This window comes from Corvus moneduloides, chromosome 6 (assembly GCF_009650955.1).
Source record: "Corvus moneduloides isolate bCorMon1 chromosome 6, bCorMon1.pri, whole genome shotgun sequence".
NCBI classification, from domain to species: domain Eukaryota; kingdom Metazoa; phylum Chordata; class Aves; order Passeriformes; family Corvidae; genus Corvus; species Corvus moneduloides.
Window position 1 is genome coordinate 26,176,093 of NC_045481.1, and position 18,971 is coordinate 26,195,063.

Sequence of the window (18,971 nt, forward strand, 5' to 3'; positions counted from 1 at the left end):
CCCCCGCCGCGGCTGCGGGCGGCTCGGCGGGGCCTGGCGGGGGTCGCAGCCGACATGCCAGGGGAGAATTCCTCAATGGCGCTGCCCACGCCCACCCCGGGGATGGGCGGTGCGCGCGGGACCGCGGGCCACGCCCCCCCGCGCACGTGTGGGAGCCTCGCCGCGCGCTCCCCGCGGCCCGGCCCCGCCCCGCCCCACGCGATTGGCTGCCTGCGCCGCCGCGGGCGGGGAGTGGGCGGGGCGATCGCGCCGCGCCGGGCGGCTCCACCCACGTGCGGCGGCGCGAGCACACATCCCGCACGTAGCCGGCGTATTAATCAGCGCGGGGCCATCTGCCGCCCTCCTCACCGCGGGCGGGGGCTGCCCGCGCCCTTCCCGCACGCCCCGGGGCGGTCCCGGGCACTGCTGGGGCGCCAGCGGCGGTAGCAGCAGCGCAGGGCTTCGGCAGCACCGCCGCTCCCGCAGCGCCGGGCCGCGGTGCGTAGCCGAGTCCGCCGCGGCGAAAGTTTTATCTCGCCTTGCCTGGCCCCGCGCCGCGGCGGAGCCCCTGCCCGGCTCGGCCTGGAGCGGACGGCGGCCCGACGGGCATCGCCTCCCGACGCGGGCGCCGGCAGAGCAGCGGCGCGGCCGTCCCCAGCGCGCCATGCCGCTGGGGCACATAATGAGGCTGGACCTGGAGAGAATCGCCCTGGAGTACGTCGTGCCCTGCTTGCACGACATCGGCTTCTGCTACCTGGACAACTTCTTGGGGGAGGTGGTTGGGGACTGCGTGCTGGAGCGGGTGAAGCGGATGCACCGCGACGGGGAACTGGCCGACGGGCAGCTGGCTGGCCCCAGCCGCGGTGTCGCCAAGCGGCACCTCCGCGGCGACCAGATCAAGTGGATCGGAGGCACGGAGGAGGGCTGCGAGGCCATCAACTTTCTCCTCACGCTGATAGACCGGCTGGTGATGTACTGCGGGAGCCGGCTCGGCAAGTACTACGTGAAAGAGCGATCCAAGGTAAGGGTCCGCGGGGCCCCGACCTCCTGTCCGCCCGCCGGCACCGGCTCCCGGGCGGCCCGACCCGCCTCGCAGCTGCCGGCGGGCCCTGCCGGAAACTTTCCACGGGCGCTCGCCCGTGTGGCGTTCGCGCTGTCGGCGGGTGCCTGTGGCTCGGGCAGCCCCGCGGGGCTGTCCCGCAGCACCGCCCCGGGTGGCGGAGGCGCCGTGCGCTGCCTGAGGGACTCCCGTGACGGCAGCCGCTCTCCAGCCCTTGCCGCCGCCGGCGGCCGGGTGCGGGGCCACTGCGGGTCCCTCGCCCCGCCGGTGCCAGCGCGCTCCGGGGGCGGCTCTTCGCGGCTCCCCTTGCTGGGTTTTCGCCGGGCTCTTCGGCTGCCGGACCCCGGCCAGTCCTTTGCTTTTTCCCCTCTGTGACACCGGCCATCACTTCGCAGTCGTCCCAGGGGCTTCTCGCGGTGGGGCTGGAGTCGGCTGCATCCCGATGGTGCTTGCGCGCACCCGAGGTGCGGACAGGGTGGACCTGTGCGGGGCGTACCCCACCGCCTAACACTGTCTGCGTTTCGGGGGGAGCAAGCTCTCCAGCCCCTTCCTGCGAATGTACCTGTCTCTGATCCGATTATTTGGATGTTTTCGCCGATGTAGAAGTAGTATCCTAAATAGTTTCGAGGTTCCAACTCATGCCGCCTCTCTACCGATGAAGAGGTTATCGTTACTGCGTTGGGTATGCAGAAAATACGGGATGCTCAGTTTAAACACAGCAAACTTGTGTTTTAAAGAGAAAAGTTGGGTTTTTTTCTAGGCTTTCTCAGAAGTGGAGGGGACAGTTGTATTATAGGACACTTGTACTATTGGTTTCTTTCCCAATGAAGTTTATTTGCACTTACAATGCCATTAGTTTGGGACAACTTGTCTTTTCTTTCCTTGTCTGTTTTGCTATGGCAAAGTGAGCTAGCTTGGAACTAAGTTTACTTCGTTGTCCTGAATGCTGAAAACATCCTTATTTCTTTATTTCTGACTTGAATTCTGTAATACATAGTATGTTTTCAAAAGGTCCACTGCTTTTAGAGATGCCAGAAACAAAAACAACGAAACTTTAAAAAAATGACAGTAGGGAGGAGTTAGGGATTTTTCTTGATCCTAACTTGCACTTGGACTAAGGGCATGTGTGAGTGGTACTGAGATTCCCCCCTGAAAAATGAAGGAGAAAGTACGGGGATGTTTACCAGTTGCTTGGGAACACACTGAAACCTGTGCTTGCACCCCTGCACATTACACACAGTAGTGGGAATAATAAAAGGCTAAAACATTGTTCCGGTGTTTAGCTCTGCTGAATTACTGATCATCAATTCGGTTGAAGCTTGGGTAGATATGTTTTAAAATGTGGGTAGATTGGATTTCAGTTATTCCTGTTGAGAGCCTGGTATTAGGATGTATAAATAACCATCCTGCTTTGGCACACCTTTAAGGTCATCCTCATCCTTTCTGTGGGTGACTTCTGTTTACCTGTTTACTGCTGAAAGTGCATTTATGGCTAAGAGGGCGTGTGTAGGGGTGGATATTGAGGGGAGTTACTTAAAAGTTGAATTGGAGTGAAAGGAGGCTGTTCAGCCTTTTTACAAGGTATTTGGAAAACAAATCAGCTGGATGAATGAAGGCTGTTGGCACTGGCTGGGAAGAGGGTCTTTTGAGGAGTGACTTTGGGTTGTAGAGATGATTTTAAAACAGAATTGTGGTGTTTTTGAAGTAATTTTTGTACAAATGGTAATAAAAAACAGGACAGAACATGTTTTACAAATAGACACCAAGCTACTTGCTGTAAAGAGAGACTTCTGGCTCTTGTGCTTTAATGTGAAAGTTGTCAGACTCCAAACAGCCCATGGAAGTGCTAAACAACAGTCCAGGACTGAAAGGGACTCAATATCATTTGTAAAACTAAATGCAGAGAAATTTTCATCAGTTGTTAATAGTAACTAGTCCCCTTGTTATAATAATAAGTACCATGGATATGTGAGGCCCTGGAATAGCAACTGCTGTCTGTAACTGAGATGTGGAATGCCTTCAGCAGGAAGGTTATTCCTGTGACTAACAACTGACTACTACAGTACTTGCACATTCCCATGTCGGTTTAAGACATTTCTCTTCCACCATTCAACCTTTCCGTTCTGCTTATCGTCTGAAGTCTTATGAATGCATACACACAAGTCCTAAATTTAAATTCAGCGTATTTTTATTTTATCTGACAGATTAAACATGTAAATGCCCACAAAACTTTCACAGCTTAACATTTGTAGGGATGTGGGGTGTTCATGGGCAACTGGACCAGAACTTCTTTGTGGGATGTGTGCTGTTGTAATTTGTTGTTTTGGGATATAGATATCAGCCCATCATTATTTAAAGGTTTATACTTTTAAATAAGTAGTATGACTTTAATTTTCAGTCTAAGTGTTGGAAGAGGGGGAGAGATTTGCTTAGTAAATTATGTCAGATTATGTCAGTTTAGTGTGAAGTGCTTCATATTTTTGTAGCGACACAAACATAAGAAGACATGAACAACTTTTGTCCAATAAAGGAAATTTTCCTTATAGCTAAATGAGAGAAACAAGTCAGTTTATTTGTGATGTTTCCAAATTAATTTCAAGAGCATTTCATGACAGTTAAGATTGCATCAAAGAGAATGGACAGAAGTAAAGTTTTCAAGGGTACTGTATATTCAGAGGAGCTGCTGGTTGCCTTTTGAGGGCTGATCATGAAATGTAACCTTTTGTCTTTGCAGACCAGTGATACAAATCTATCTTTGGTGCAAGTTATATTTTAAAACACTAGCTGGTTAAATGATAGAAACATAGTTAAAGGCTGTCAGACCCAATGCGCTGCGTGTTGGCTTTTCCATTTTCCTCAACTACTCTCCATTTTCTAGTAAGATAATACAATGGTTCCCCTTTTCTAGTAGGTAAACGGCTAAGGGCATCACTGAGGCATAATTGGCCAAAGTTCAGTTCTCTCCTCAGAGTGAGAAGATTGATGTCCTTGTGCAGAGAGATGTTCTCACCTGAGGACAGAAGTCACTCTGTTTTAGAGGACCTGTCACTACTCTGCTGGAACTTTACTTGGTGGAGAAAAGCTGCTGGGTCAGAAGCAAAGCTGCAGCTTGGTCTGTGAGGCCAGTCACCCAGAGTGCCCTCTGGATCATGCTCCAAGGACTGCAGGTGAAAGGGTGATGTGCTGCAGCTTCTGACTCCTCAGGTCCCAAAGTTCCTTCTTGGGGTTAACTGGCATTTGCAGGGCCTTGAGGAGGGGCCCTGTAGAAAAACACTGGACTATAAATAAGTAAAAGCAGTAACTTTTTTTAAGGCAAGAAAGCATTCCAGAGGGGAAACCCCATTTTGGAAATTTCTCCTTCAAGACCTGAGAAATGTTTTGGTGGTGGGTGGAGTGTCTTTGGAGTGTTTTTTTTGTTTGTTTGTTTGTTTTTTTAAGACTCTGCAGAGCCTGGGGGATCTTGGAAGTCCCTAATGTGAGGAGGCAGGGTACAGAGTATGGCAGGAACCAGGTTGGCTGGCTGGTGTGTGGAAACGTAAAAGTTGTGTTGAAATGTAAAAGTTGTGTTTGCAATGGGGTGTCTGGGTAACTCATCTGCTGCTAAGAGGCTGTGGTATTCCCCTTTTCTCATTTTGCCTCTGCTGGAGAAGGGCAGCTCTCCCTGTGGCTGCGCAGGGTCCCAGAGCAATGCCGTCAGTGCCTGCTGCCCTGGGCTACCTCAGCTGAGTCAGCGCTTGACCTGCTGCCAGTGGCTGCGTTGGTCCTCACGGCGAGGGGTGGAAGGTACTTTGAACTGGTGTGGCTGCACTCTGAGTGGACTCTGCACCTCATCATGACAGCAGCATGTCCTGATCTGAGTCACAAATACCATCTTGGGTACCACCAAGGGCTGAAATCCATGTCAAGGCTCCCACTGGGGACTTTGAGCTCATCTTGCACCTGCTGGACCCCAGTGAGTCCTGCTGGTTAGAAAATAAAGCAAGAATATATAATCTTAAGAGCTGCTCTGTGTTGAAGGAAGCTCGTGACTGATGTTTTCAGCTCAGAACAGAACTGCTTGCGTTCAGTGTCAAGTATATGGCCTGAAGTGAAAAAAAAAAGTGTTTTCAATGTGAGATTAGTTAATTTAGAAGTCCCTGTGGGATGTGAACCTTCTCAAAAACTTGCTTCCTCTGCTTGTTGCCACAGCACCACCCTGCTCATCCCACCCCGGTAGACCCTCTCTGATGGTCACAGGAGAAGTAGGTCTTTTGTGGTGACAGTTCATAGCTAGTGAGTGTTTGCTGGAAACCAGATTGGGTTCTTCTGCCTATCACATGATGGGGTGTTCCTAGGTAGGTTTTGAAGCATGGTCTGCCTAGCAGGTTGTTACCAAGATTTCTGTTCCTGAGGATTGAAGAAATGGATGAGCTGTCACAGGAGTAGTTTTACAAAGTCCTTCATAACTCAGGTAATGAGGTAAGGTGTTTTTGCACTTATATATGAAGAAAGAAAAGTGCTGTTCTATAACATTCAAATTCTATCCTTTGCAATTAAAACACAGTGAAATGCTGAATTTTCTGACTTGAGGCACAGACTTGAAGCATGGGATCACACAAAACCATAGCTATAGTAGGCTGAGGAGCAATACTTCCTCTTGAGATATACTGGTTTACTGTATGTTACAAAGTATTTTTGATACTTGGGTAGCAACATGCCTTGCAATTAGTTTACAATGGGAGGTCTGTTGAATACCACCATCCAGAAGAAATATGCATAATTTCTTCTAATCAAATGCACATGTTCTGGCATAATGTATAAGTTCAAATCTGTTCTTCTGGCCAGCTGCCGGCAGAGTCCAGAGCCACTGGAACTGTAAATACAACAACAAAAAAAAGTTGTTTTATGATATGAGACTGAAGAATTCAGCATTGGCACAGATCCTAGTGTGGTTGCTTTGGCTCAGTGTCAAAGCTGATGTTTATATCTGTGTTTGTCAAGCAAGATTAGTTAGCCTGGTTAATTATACACAGGAATGTATAATTTTTACTTGACAATCAGATGAGTATAAACTTGGGCATATTACCACTTGTTTTTGTTCTTCATCAAATTATTCTCAATGACTTTTGAAACTTTCAAAATAACTACTTCTCTGAAAGAGGCACTTGGAGAATCTTTTGGATTAATTCTTCTTTCAGCAGGGACAGGGTATTGGAGAAATGGATCAATATTTTGCAGACAGTGATGCACATATCTGTAAGTGGGTTCAGAAGCATGGGAAGCCTCTAGGGAATGGTGTTTGAATTAATACTCAGGTGTTGAAGTTGCAAGCAGCTTGAATTCAGTACCTGTTATATATCGTCACTCTTAAAAGTGTGACTAGCGCACTGGCAAACTTATTTCATGGTAGGCAGTGGCAAAAACATGCTGCCTTCAGTGTGTGTTACACCAGAGCCTTTGGCAGTCAGGTGGCTTCTCTTGGTCCTCCTTTCCTGCTCTTGCCAGAGGAGAAGTCTGTATCCACCCAGCGACCTTTATCACACTGTGGATGTCACAACAGGAGCCTGTCCATGTGCTTTACCGCCACAGTCCCAGAGGAAGGCAGAAGGTGATCAGTCCTATAACTGAAGGGAAATGTCAGTGCACTCAGGCAATGTAAAGATATGAATGGTCTGTTTATCCTGAGTTTGTGCATGTATTAGTGACATCAGGGCAATTTTTTTTTTTTTTTTTTGTTTTCTTTAGTTTCACAGTCCAGCAGTTCTTCGTGAGTCTTGCTAGACTCTGGTGTTACACAGTGGTGGCAAAGCAGTGAAGTTTTTCACAATCTCTCCTATACTGGTCATGCATTTTCTGCAGCAACTCCTTATTCATTGCCATACCTGCTCTGGTAGCAGTCCTTGCTGGTACCATATCAGGTCTTAAAGTCAGGGAGTTGCAGAGGTTGCCTTATGGTGTGCTGGCCAATAGCCTGATCACTTGCAAGCCCTAAATAAGTATGTGCCTCTCAGTTTGCTTTTATATGAGGACTCATTGCTCTCTGAATGCTGGTGTAACTGTAATACAGGTGGCATTAAGGCCTCTGTGTATGGGGAGTGTTTGTCCTTTGGACTCCTGGGGGTGTGTGTGCTGCATTGCAAGGTGCAGTATCCTTGGGAAAGCACTGGGGAAATGACAAGATTCAGAGTTCAGTGCCCTGTCCTGCTGAACTTGTATTTTGGGAGGGAGGAGAGCTGGCCACAGAATCAATTGGGTTGGAAAAGACCTCTGAGATCACTGAGTCCACGCTATGACCGAACACCACCATGTCAACTAGACCATGGCACTGAGTGCTACATCCAGTCACCTCCAGGGATGGTGACTCCACCACCTCCCTGGGCAGCCCATTCCAATATCTAATCACCCTTTCTGTGAAGAATTTCTCCCTAATGATCCTTGCTATTAATATTTGTATGCCTTTTCCCAAGGGAATTGTTAATGAATAATTCAGTCCATTAGATACAGTTCATTGCTAATAGCAGTATATGTTAAAATGGACATTGACTCTCATAACACTAATGCAGTGCAGGAGGTACACAGTAAAAGTGGCTTGTTTCTTTGCATTAAGGATTCTAGCTGTGTTAATCCCAGTGTCTTTATCTGATTTCATAGTAAACTCTTCTTTCTTTGACTTCCAAGTTTATCTGGATGGTGGTTCAATGTAATACGGACTTATTCTGCATGTTGCTTCCTGAGAAATTTATGTGATTTATTACATGGAAGTATTTTCTCTATCATCTTCTATATTGCACAGATTTTTTTTTTTACAGTTTTTTTCTTGAGGTGGTGGTGGTGGTGTTCAACAGTACTTCAAGTCCTTCCCATAGGTGTGTGGAAGGGATAAGAGAGGGAGAAGATAAAACCTCAATGATCCATTTAATTAGATGAATTTTGATGTTTGCTGAACAAACTTGATATACTTGGAAGAGATCAATACTTCTATCAAATGTTTCAAGATGACTCTTACTAAGACAAGGTACTTTTTTCTTTGAGGTATTCACTTTTTCCTCCTCCCCTTGCAATTCGATTGACTTTTCCCGTTGTGTAACAGGCCAGGGGCAAGTGGTCCCTTGGCACGAGCAAGCCCCATAGCACTCATCCATCTTGCAGTGGATGGCTTGAGAGAGTGAGGAGGTCAGGAAGGGAAGCCTAGGAGTTAAGTGTTACTGGTTTTAGATCTGTGGAGAAGGAGGATGTGTGCATACCGGCTTGAGGGAATTTAAAGCCCTGGGTTGGATTTGTCATGACTGTAATCCTTCTGTCACAAAGCTGAAGACTGAAACAACATTGTTAGAAAGCTGCCAGCAACATGTCTCCCTCAGCTTCTGTGAAAAGGCTTTATTGGTAAGGTTTATTAGTAGAGGAGCTCTGGGGAAGAGGTGTTTTAGGAACTGCTTCTGGTACGTGTGCCTAGGGCCAATGGCTGCTGTGGTGGGCTCCAGGGTGAATAATTGATGCAGTGGTACAGAACTTGGTGGGGCTTGACAGACGATTTTCACTGATTCACAACACTACATAATAATTTGGTTTAGACCTTGTATTGCTTTGAAAAGAGATGACAGAGTTGGTCAGAAAAGCAAGAAGGTCTCTCTGTTCAGTCACTGAAGTGAAGTAAGATCATGAAGGAGGCTCATGCCAAGTAAATCATCTATCTCCCACTGTTTAAACTATTCACAGGCACGTCATCTCGTCAGCACACCACTCGTGATCATTCCTGTGAGTGATTTGGAGAGAGCTGTAAGCCCTGTTTCCCCTCCATCACTCACATATGCATCTACTATCTCTCAGTGACAGAAAGGAGCTTTTTCCGCTACAGCCATTTTTCTCTTGACGTTGTGCTTTGATAAGATTAGTAGGTGAATAAACTTAGTGCCAACATGCAAAGCACTTAGTAGAAAGCAGCTGATTAAACAACCTTCTTGTTCCTCTGATTTTTCACAAATAAAGTAATGCAAGAGATTTTTGCTGACCATAGAGGTTCAATGGAGGCCTACTAAATGTTCGTGTTTAGCCACCCAGATAAAAATGAGTAGTGTAAATTACAGGACTACAGCATAGCACTCTATCTGTGTTGACTGGAAACAGAACAGTTTGTCCAAAGCTTTGCAGTTGGAAATGGCAGAGTAGCCATGTCTTTTGCCAAACATCAGGGAATTGCATCCTACTTTCTAGCAAAAAAAGGATAACCATTTTGAGTCTTGTATCTATATAGTTCATGTGGATCCTTTGGTCAAAATAAGTAGTCTGGTTTTTGTGCTTTCTTTCTGGACCTGAAAATCCAAACAAGATATATGTATATAAATGTCTGCATTTTTTTGTCTATAAGTCAAAATATAATTAATCATTGCTTATGTGTTCTTGCACTGTAATTTTTTTATACAAAGTGATAAGACAAATGCTTTTTAAATTTTGGCTCCAGTTCAGCAATTCACTTAACTTTTTCTTAAAGGCTCTTTCAGATCAACGGGACCTGAAACACATCTTCTGGTGCTTGGCTTAGACTATGCTAGAATATGTTTAGAAAACTTCAGGAAAAGTTGCATTTCTTGTGCCATTGTATGGTCTTTGTATAAATTTTTTTCTTACATTTGAAATGCAGGTCATCTTGGGAGGCAGCAAGGAGCCTTACTTGATGAAATAGATAGTATGATAATAATAGTTATGATTTTTATTTGACCTTTGCAACTGACTGTCTTATGGCAAAGTTGTCTTAATACCATTAACAGTAGCAGTTATTCCAGTAATGCATACAGAGAGATGGGCAGTGCGTGGTGCGGAATGCCACAGTCAATGGGAAAAGCCTGGGGTGTGAGAACAGTGGGCTTTGTGGTGGTAGAGGTCAGCATGGAGCTTCCTGACTACCTTGAGACTCCAGGGAGTGAAGAAAGCATCTTGCACAGCCCCTCACTGGACCACGTGGGTAGAAAAAGTAGAGCGGAACCAGGTGAATTTGAGAGAGAAGATATTAAAGAAGTGGTGGAAGGGGGAACTGTCAATTAGTCCTCAACTTGCCTGTTCCTGGGTTGTTAACAGTCCTAGGGTGTTGTGCTTGCTGCTGAAGACTGTATGTGTAACTGCACCTTCCCCTTCTGATTTCCCACAGGAAATCTGGTAGAAGTGGCCTGAAAAGTGGAAAAAGGAGAAGCTTCACCATAAATGCTGTAACATGTCCTGCTGTTTGTTAAGACATATAAGCCGTGTTGTATAAGTAGATGTGCACAAACAGGACAGAGTCTCCCAGAACGTGTTGATAACTCTGTTCTTTACAATATTCACCAATGTTTAGACCTAAGTAAATTAACTTGCCCTCTGTCATCTGTTGTATGGAGCATGTGCATGGTGTCTCTGAAGCAGGCCAACAGGAAGGGTCACTGCCTTGTTAACTGTTTTACAGACTTCCTCTTCATGAAGGAGTGGTGAGAGGATTTGTGAATGTTGCTCCTCATTGCCAGATTTGGTGTAATTCAACATTTCATGGTGGTCAAACACTGAAGTGTCAAAGATGTGCATTTTACCAAGATATTTGACTGCATAACTTGATGTTTAACTGATGACCTAAAGGCTCAGTGCAGTCTCACATTTGCACTGATAATTTCTTGGCAAGAGTAAAAATGTAGTTGAAGTGGGTTTTTTGTTTGTTTCTTTACACTTGGATGTCTGCAACTGAAACAAATACATTTTTTTTTTTCTTTGCTGGCACTTGGTTAAAAGCATGTTTCACTGCTTACCATCTGTAGAAGCTACTGCTGCTAGTTATAAGCTGTATTAGTGCAATGTTTTGGCTGCAGTTAGAAAAGGCACTGGTTGTGCCAATGGTGACCATAGCTGTGGGCAGACATAATACCTACTTGGCCCCCACACCTAAGTGGGCATATGTGACCCTATAGCTCTGCCTCCCCCTTGAGTATCTGTCCTGCCTTCCTTCTGTGTTTCCCACCACAGAGATGCATTTGTGCCCCATATCTCTAGCAAAGCCAGCTGCAGGACCTCCACCAAGTGGTTTCTTACCCCTGCTCTTACCACAGCCTGTCATGCCTATGCAATCACTATCTCTCATCTCTATCCCAGGAAAGAGACAGGGATGAGGGCTGCTTCCTCTGGCTGCCCAACCAGCTGGCATCCTGGGAGAGCAGCCCCTGTCCAGTCTCCAGCTTGGCTCAGCCTTGGTGGTTCTGAGTACATACTGCTCTTGTCACATTGGCTGCCAGAAGAAAGATTATGGAGAGGAAGAGGAAAAAGAAGGGAAATGAGCCAGAAAGACCACTCCAGGCTTTCTGCATCCTCAGGAAACATCCTGAACTCACACCAGAGAGACTGCCTCCCTTGCTCAACAGTTGCAGTGCTTCCTGCAAAAACTACTTCAGATGCCATAGAATATTATTGCTGTAAGACTCAGTCCTGAACTGGGCCTTGAGAAATCTCCTAAGGGCTGCTGCTTCAGTGAGTTCTGGTGGTGGGAATGACTGGGTAAGGCTCCAGGGGGGACTGCAGCAAAGCAGAGCAGCAGGTGTGAGCAGGCTGAAACCTGTCAGGCATGGCTATGTTCCTGTGCAGGGCCACTGCCCCAGCAGGAGAGTTGAAGGCCGTGTCAGTGGCCACAACACAGCTGGACTTTAGGTTGATCTCTTCTGTCAGGTGGTGGCAGCATAAATCCATGGGAGGCACTTGACCAGTGGAAAAAGGGAAGTGGGAATTCAGCAGCTGATGTTCAAATCCAGAATCTAATGTTGTCCACAGCTGGGTTAAGGAACAGACTTCCTTGTTCAGGAGTTGAGAGCTTTTGTGAATATCTTGAAGACCTGCAAACGTAAGGCTGGCAGTCAGTTTGTTGTGTGTGTGTTAAGAAAATTTGTTTTCTTTACCAATACATTTTATTGCCTAGCATTAGAACAGGTATACAGTTACATTATTACAAATTTGCCTTGAATCTGAATATTGTTTCACTTCCTGCAGAGAAAGATTGTGTGTCACTGAATACACATCTATCCACCTTAACTGAGAGATTGCACTGTTGTAAAGTGCATGTGTAGACAGAGCAATACAACTTTATGTGCAGGCGAAGCCTTAGAGGTAAAGACTACATGTTATTGAACCATAGTAGAAATTATTTCTGGTAATTTTTTATAGATAATTTTAATGGGTTTTACCCCTAAATATTCATTCACATGAAATCCTATGCAGGAATGCTCTTATCAAGGCAAGGTCCTCCATAAAGGTATGGCTGAGCAAAAGATGTGTGGGTAGTGAATGAGGCGGCTTCCTTCCAAAATTAACATAGGAGATAACTGGTCTCATCAATTAGCATTAATTTGGTGTTAGTGCTGTGATAACAAGCACTTGAGAACATTGATCTCTCTGTTTATGCAGCGCAGTAATGTCTTAGCAGCCTCAGAAGCCCAGAGGGCTCTGATGGGGAGGACCCTTGAGGCATATTTGGGGTACCTGCCAAGTGTGACAGTGCTTCTCTGAACCCTGCATTCCTCTCTGGCAGTGGAGGGTATTTTTCACTGAGCCAAAGGGGACAAGGGAAAACATCTCCCCCGGTGTGGCTGCCTCTGGTGTGGTGGGATTATGTGGGGTCACAAGAGGTGTCCTGGGTGGTGGCCCCAAGGAAGGACTGTTCTTGGCAGCTGGGGCCTCCCGTCCCCTTGGCACACCTGCTTCAAGGTGGTGGCTCATCACCTCTGCCTGCCAGGATGTCCAGGGCTGCCCCCGGTGAGCTTGTGGGAAGTGTTTGAGGTGCTGCATACCAAATGTGAGCTGATAAAAGTCTTGTGGGTAGGGTTGCTCACTTGCCCTGGGCCCACAGGCTAAAAATAAATGGGTAATAATAAGAAAAGGATGTTGGCAGCTCAGGCAGCTCCAACACCAGCAAAAGTTTGCCTATTTTGCGGCTGTCTTTCCTGACCTTTATTAGCGCAACCGTAAGAGCATCAAAATATGCAGTTCTTGAAATGTTGCCAAAAAAAAAAAAAAAAAAGGGGGTGTAATCCTCTGGGTGACTAGTAGCGGAACTGAAAAGGTCTGACGAGCTGATGAAGAATGAAAGGCTGGAATATTTCAGGAACTGTGAGATTATCTTTCTAGCCCACAGATGAGAAATGTTCCTCAGAGGATGTCTGTGCTGGTTACCAGGCTTTTATTCCCTGCTGAGAAACTGAACATACAGGGATGGTCCTTACAGATTCCCTTAATGAGCTTGTTCTTATTTATGAATTTGCCTTTCTGCGGGGGTGGTGCTTGTCACGGTGTCCCCCAGGGCTCATTACAGGGGATGCTTTCTCCATCTGCATCAATTGCTTGGGATGCTTTCTCATTACTGCAGCTTGGCCAGGTTTGTCTCTTTGGGGAGAGGAGAGGACTGAAAGGGTTTTCTGGGTGATGAAAGAGGGCTTCAGCAAAAGACAAAAATAATCCTAAATGTAATTAGACAGTTTGTTTTTTGTTTTTTTTTTTTTTAAAGTGTGGGAGATAAGCGTGCGTGCCTGTGTGTGCAGCAGGAGGGAGAGACAGCCCAGTAAGAACGAGAGCCGAGAAGTGCCTTGAGCGCCTGTGTGCTCGCTGCATGTGTGGGTTTCCCCTCTTCCCTCCGCAGCCTCTCTCTGAAGTGCACTCTGGAGTAAAGTTCGCATTTGATCGCCGATCGCCTCACGCTCCGCACGTAGCACTGTCGTTAAGCCATCATCTCGCTGGCTCCGAGCCAGGGCTCCGAGGCGCAGAGGCGGGCGGTCTCTCTAAACTGAACAGCCTTTATTGATACATCGATGCACTGCGCATGTTTACAGCTGCTAATTGGAGACTTAATCTGAATATCCTTGACTGAACTAATTCACTGGCAATAGCCTTTTAAATTTCAGGTCCTGCCGTGATGGTATGCCTGCTCTTCACAGCACGCTAATCGCTTCTGGAGCAGTATTGCCTCTGTGTGCGTGCAAGGCGCAACGACCCGGTAACATCACAGACCAAAACCTAATTTTAGGTCAGACGAGGATGTCAAATAAAAATCTTACCTGATTTTGCATTTGCAGAAGATGAGGGAAGCACTTGAAGTACTGAAGGAAAGCGTTAATTGACTTGTGCACAGACATATGTAGATTAATTAAGCACACAAGAAAGGAGGTTAATTCTTTTAATTATTACAACAGGCAAAGATACTCACTGCAAGGGCAGTTGTGATGGTATGGCAGTTCCAGATTTGTTTCCTTAACTTTCAGTGTTCTGTTTTCTCCTTGCTGTGCCCAGAGGCTGAATACAGAGAATTTGGGTGGTGGTCTGAAAGCAGTGTTAGTTTACTTGGCTTTTTAAAAAATGTGAGCAGTGTAGGCAATATACAGTGGTAGATGAATGTCTGGGACTCTTTTGCCCAGGAATCCACAAGTCAGATTTCTCTCCTTGGAAGCATGGAGAACTTCTTCCATGGTCAGATCCTTTCAGAGTTCCCTGAACTGCCCTTTGACTTTAGGATCCTGTAGGATCTCATGAAGTAGCCAGCAGTGGGGACAGCTCAACAGAACCCACCGCTGTCTCCAAAGGCTGGTCCGCAAAAGCTCCCCATTCTCTTGACAGTTGCAGATGGCCACTGCCTACATGAGGCTCGGCTGTTTCCTGCCTTCCCATTTCACAGTGGCACTGTTCTGGCAGCCAGCTTGAACTTGAAGGGCATCCAGATTTATTTCTAAGTGTGTGTTCTGTTAAGAAAAATAAAAAAAAGTAGTCACAGGCTGAAACAGTCCTTCATATTAATAGGCCATGAAAAACTAAATTTTGTTGCCAATCATTAGGAAAGCTTCCTAAACCCCATCATAGATTCATTTAACAGGGAGCTCATTTTTAGAGCAGCATCAGTCTGTGATCTGGCTTCCTTACAGACACATTCCATAAGATTTGAAAGCTTATTATGGGCTCCTTGAGCTACAACTAGATAACATGCCAGTCATCAACAGCTGTGTGGCATGGAGATAATTCATGAACAGAGCTTTCATGGGTAGCTCTTTGTTTCTACCCTTAGTTCTTAGAAGAAATTTAACAAGCAGGAGCAGTTTTCCATCTTACAGTAATTAGAATATTATCAAGTAATAATGGATTTTTGGTTAGTAAGCAAAAATAAACCAGTGTCTTAGCATGTTTTTCCTGCAGATGAGAGAAAGTCATTCCCACCCTCAGGCTGTTCCTCAAAAATTTTTTTTTAAAAAGTGCTTTTATGTACCTGCAAACAACAAGCAAGCTGCAATGGTGCATGCAAAAGATAAATAAAACAGAAAGGGAAAGATGAGTTTTCAGCTCATGGAATATCTGCATCTGATGATCAAACTTGCATGTAAGCAAGGAAAAGCAAGTACCAGACCACCTGGCTAAAATGCTATACATGGAAACAGGATTTTTTTTGTACAGTTACAAAGTAACTGTTTGATTGAAGATTGATAAGCAAGTTATGGTGAGGCAATGAGGGACCAGTTTCTCATGCAATACTATCACTGAAGCCCATTTCATGTGTTACTTGACTGAAGTGAGGTGAGTTTTGGAACTGGTGATTCCTTTTCCAACAGACACTAAGCTGATGTCTCTCATTTTCTGGTGTTTTAACATGACTTTGTTCCCTCTGTTCCTTCCCATCTCTATAGAGTATTAAATTAGATCAGTGTTCCCAGTTCATGCCTCAGTGTAGCAGTTGGGTATTTTAACTTTCATTAATTCAAACAAACTAATATTAAATAATGTTCAGGAATATTTTATACTTAACCATTGTAAGATATGTGGCAGAAAACACTTGGGTGCAATTTGGTGCAGTAAGAAATTACTTAAGAAACACCCCATAGTGTTTGTATGTCAGTCAAGCCTCAGTTGAGAATCTCTTGTCTTTCATCATGAAGTGTCAGACTACTCATGTTCTTTTAATGTAGAGCATGCTGGGTGCCTTTCCCTTTTTGGATGTAAAGACTGTGCATATCTATGAACTAGAATCAGGTTGAGCACAATATGCATTCAGAGCTAGGACAATTGAGTGAACTCTGGTAGTCCTCATTTCCTAGAGGACTGGTCAAAAGTGATTTTTGTCTGCCCTCAAGTTCAGAACTGAGAACCTCATATTAGGCTGAAATTTGGGGAGTGTGCAGCCAAATAAAAATATATGTGAAAGCTGCAGTGGCTACAGCACTGTTAATTCTTATTAATACCTTGGTTTTCTAGACAACCATCATAGTGATATTGTAGATCAGCATTGTTTTGTGCTTGTATAGCACCTTTCAACTAACTTTACAAGTAATTTCTGAATTTAACTGCTTGATGTCCAAGCTGTACACAGAGATGATCTACAATAGGGATCAAAAGTAGCTGCTGTTCAGCAATATACCATATAAATCTGGTACAGAAAATGGAAAAGCATATTGTGGAGTCTTTAGCTTAATCTGCAAGGGTGGTTGGTGTTGGCAGGATTGAGTTACAAAGGTCAGGATTTTCTCTGCTGGTTGCAAAGATCATACTAATTCTGAGAGAAAAATACAGGATTAGTATGGGGTTACAATACCATCTATACAGTCTGCACTGGGAGTGCACTAGGGCCCTGGCTTAGTGCTAGTGGGCACACAGAGCTTCTTCTGACCTGGTGTCACCACTGCTTCCTATTAAGCACTATTCCTTTCCACTTACAAGCATCTTCTAACTGAGATATTTTCTGAAATGCTTTGTTCCAAGTATCAGGTTGCTCTAGCACTGCTTATTTTGTGAATCATGTCTCACAGCATGATCCTGGCCATCAGCTAAGAGAATTTGTTTTTCTCCTTGCTAGAAGCACTGGGAGGCAGGGAGGAATCCTCTCAATGGAACAGTTGTTTTTTATCTGCCTTCACGTTGCTAGTGTCTTGCAGTTTGACTTGCAGATTTCTCTGGCTGACTTGACTGTAATACTTAGACTAAATGATAGATAACTTATTTTTGCAAGCTTCTGTGCAGTATGGAATTTACTGATGATTCCTGGGTCCTTATTAAAGCTGGTAATTGCTGCTTGTTTATCTTGCGGTTGATTTGCACCCTCTTGGGAAAGCTAACATCCCTGAAAATAACAGGACAAACTTTAGTCTTGATGATTTGCTTTTCATTTTCCAAGTTTTGTAGGGTTTAATTTATGACTATTGACTAGACTACCAGAGCATTGGTCTTCCTGTGGTGGTGTGTATGTGTGACTCCAAAGACATGCATCTGGATATCAGTTTTTAACTAGTCAGTTGTTGTGTAAGACAAACTCTTCTTTTTAACTTAGAAAAGGGGAGTGTTGCAGAAATATTCTGAGTGCTTACATTGGGAAGTTAAGCCAACCAGCAGCCATTGTAATTGATTGTATTGAAAAAGAAGAAGAAAGTTAGGTACATTCCTGCTCATTACTGCCTGCTATAGTTAGTTTGATTAGTTTAGGTTTGGAGTTGGTTAATGAAGGGAGGAGTGCTTTCAAAAACGGAGTGTGCTCTCCTGGACACAATAGACAAAAGTATAGGAAACATTTTTTACTAACACTCCACGTGCACACCTGGTAAATGGTTTGATTATTGTTATTGAGCCTCTGGCTTTTGTAGCTAGACCGTGCACTAAACTGGCAAATACCAATGTTCACAAATTACTTAAATTAAGTCTGGGTCATGCATCTCATCTCCTGTTTCTTGTTTGCTTTAAATGAATCCAAAAGTACTGCTAACAGCTGGAATCCCTGCTGAGGCCAGCTTGATCTGCTCTGGAGCTGCTCCAGCCAGTGCTCTGATAAAGCTTGATATCGTTTCAACAGTCTCTAGGAGGACCAGAATGATTTCCCTTCATTGTTTAAGATTTCATTCAAATATTCGCTGTGCCAGGAAAAAGGATATTTCACTTCTGCTTTTCTTCTTTTGTTGCTGCTACTAGAAAACTTTTTTCTTTTTGCCTTTCTGAAAGTTAAGCTATAGTATGGCCAGTGCTTTAGGATTCTGTGGGAATTGTTCCACTTAGTCTCCAGGGACTGAGTGTTTCAGTTGCAAAAGATGCACCTCTAAATAAATAAATTATGCATCAATGTTGGAGGCAAAGCACATGTTCTGCTAAGAGAACACATTACGTGGGGGAGGCCAGGGAAAAACTCTGGCCTTTTGCCCAGATTTCCATGGTAAATAAAGCACCTAAATCCCTTTAAGGATCTGCCCTTCAGTCTGTTCAGTAGCTTTTTTTTTGTGGCATTAAAAATAGTAGTAATATTGGATTAATTTTTAGGCAGTTCAGTAATCTTGGGAGTAATATCTACTCTCCAAAGAGAGACTTAAGGCTGCCATAATTTTGTGTTGTACATCGACTTAAAAACAAAGTTGTATTCCTCTCATGCATCATCACTCTGGTATGGTTGGCAGAGCTCTGCCGAGCTGGGCCTCACTGGTGTGGTAGGTGCCCATGCCCTTGGCAGCAGCTGTACTGCACCCTCTCCCCAGCACAGCCCTCCTCCCTGCCCGACTGTCAGAATCGCTGCCCCCTCTCCTTTTCACTCTCAGCTCTCAGGATATGTTGGGTTTGCAGGGCAAGGTTTTGGTAGCTGGGAGGCTACCAGGGTTGGTTTTGTGAGAAGCTGCCAGAAGCTTCCCCAACAGAGCCAATGCCAGCCAGCTACAAGATGGACCCACTGCTGGCCAAGTAGAGAACTTGGGAGTGAAGTTGAGCCTGGGAAGAAGGGAGAGGTAGGGGGAAGGTATCTTAAGGTCTGGTTTTATTTTTCATTATCGTACTCTGATTTGATTGCCAATAAATTAAACTAGTTTCTCCAGGTTTATCTGTTCTGCCTGTGACAGTAACTGGTGAGTGATCTCTCCCTATCCTTAGCAACCCATGATCCTTTTGGTACATTTTCTTTCCCCTGCTCAGTTGAGGAGGGGAGTGATGGAGTGGCTTCAGGGGCACCAGGGTCATG

The 18,971-nt window shown here is 45.2% G+C and overlaps 1 protein-coding gene across 1 annotated transcript in view; it reads left to right on the plus strand.

Annotated features, from left to right (window-relative positions):
* The first annotated feature begins 291 nt into the window (after positions 1 to 291).
* The window catches only part of EGLN3 (egl-9 family hypoxia inducible factor 3), a 28,983-nt gene continuing 10,303 nt past the window's right edge, over positions 292 to 18,971 (plus strand). Inside the window, exon 1 of the mRNA XM_032112158.1 lies at positions 292 to 1,000. Coding sequence (XP_031968049.1) covers positions 644 to 1,000 — 357 coding nt within the window. The 5' untranslated portion in view covers positions 292 to 643. The remainder of the gene's footprint in view (positions 1,001 to 18,971) is intronic.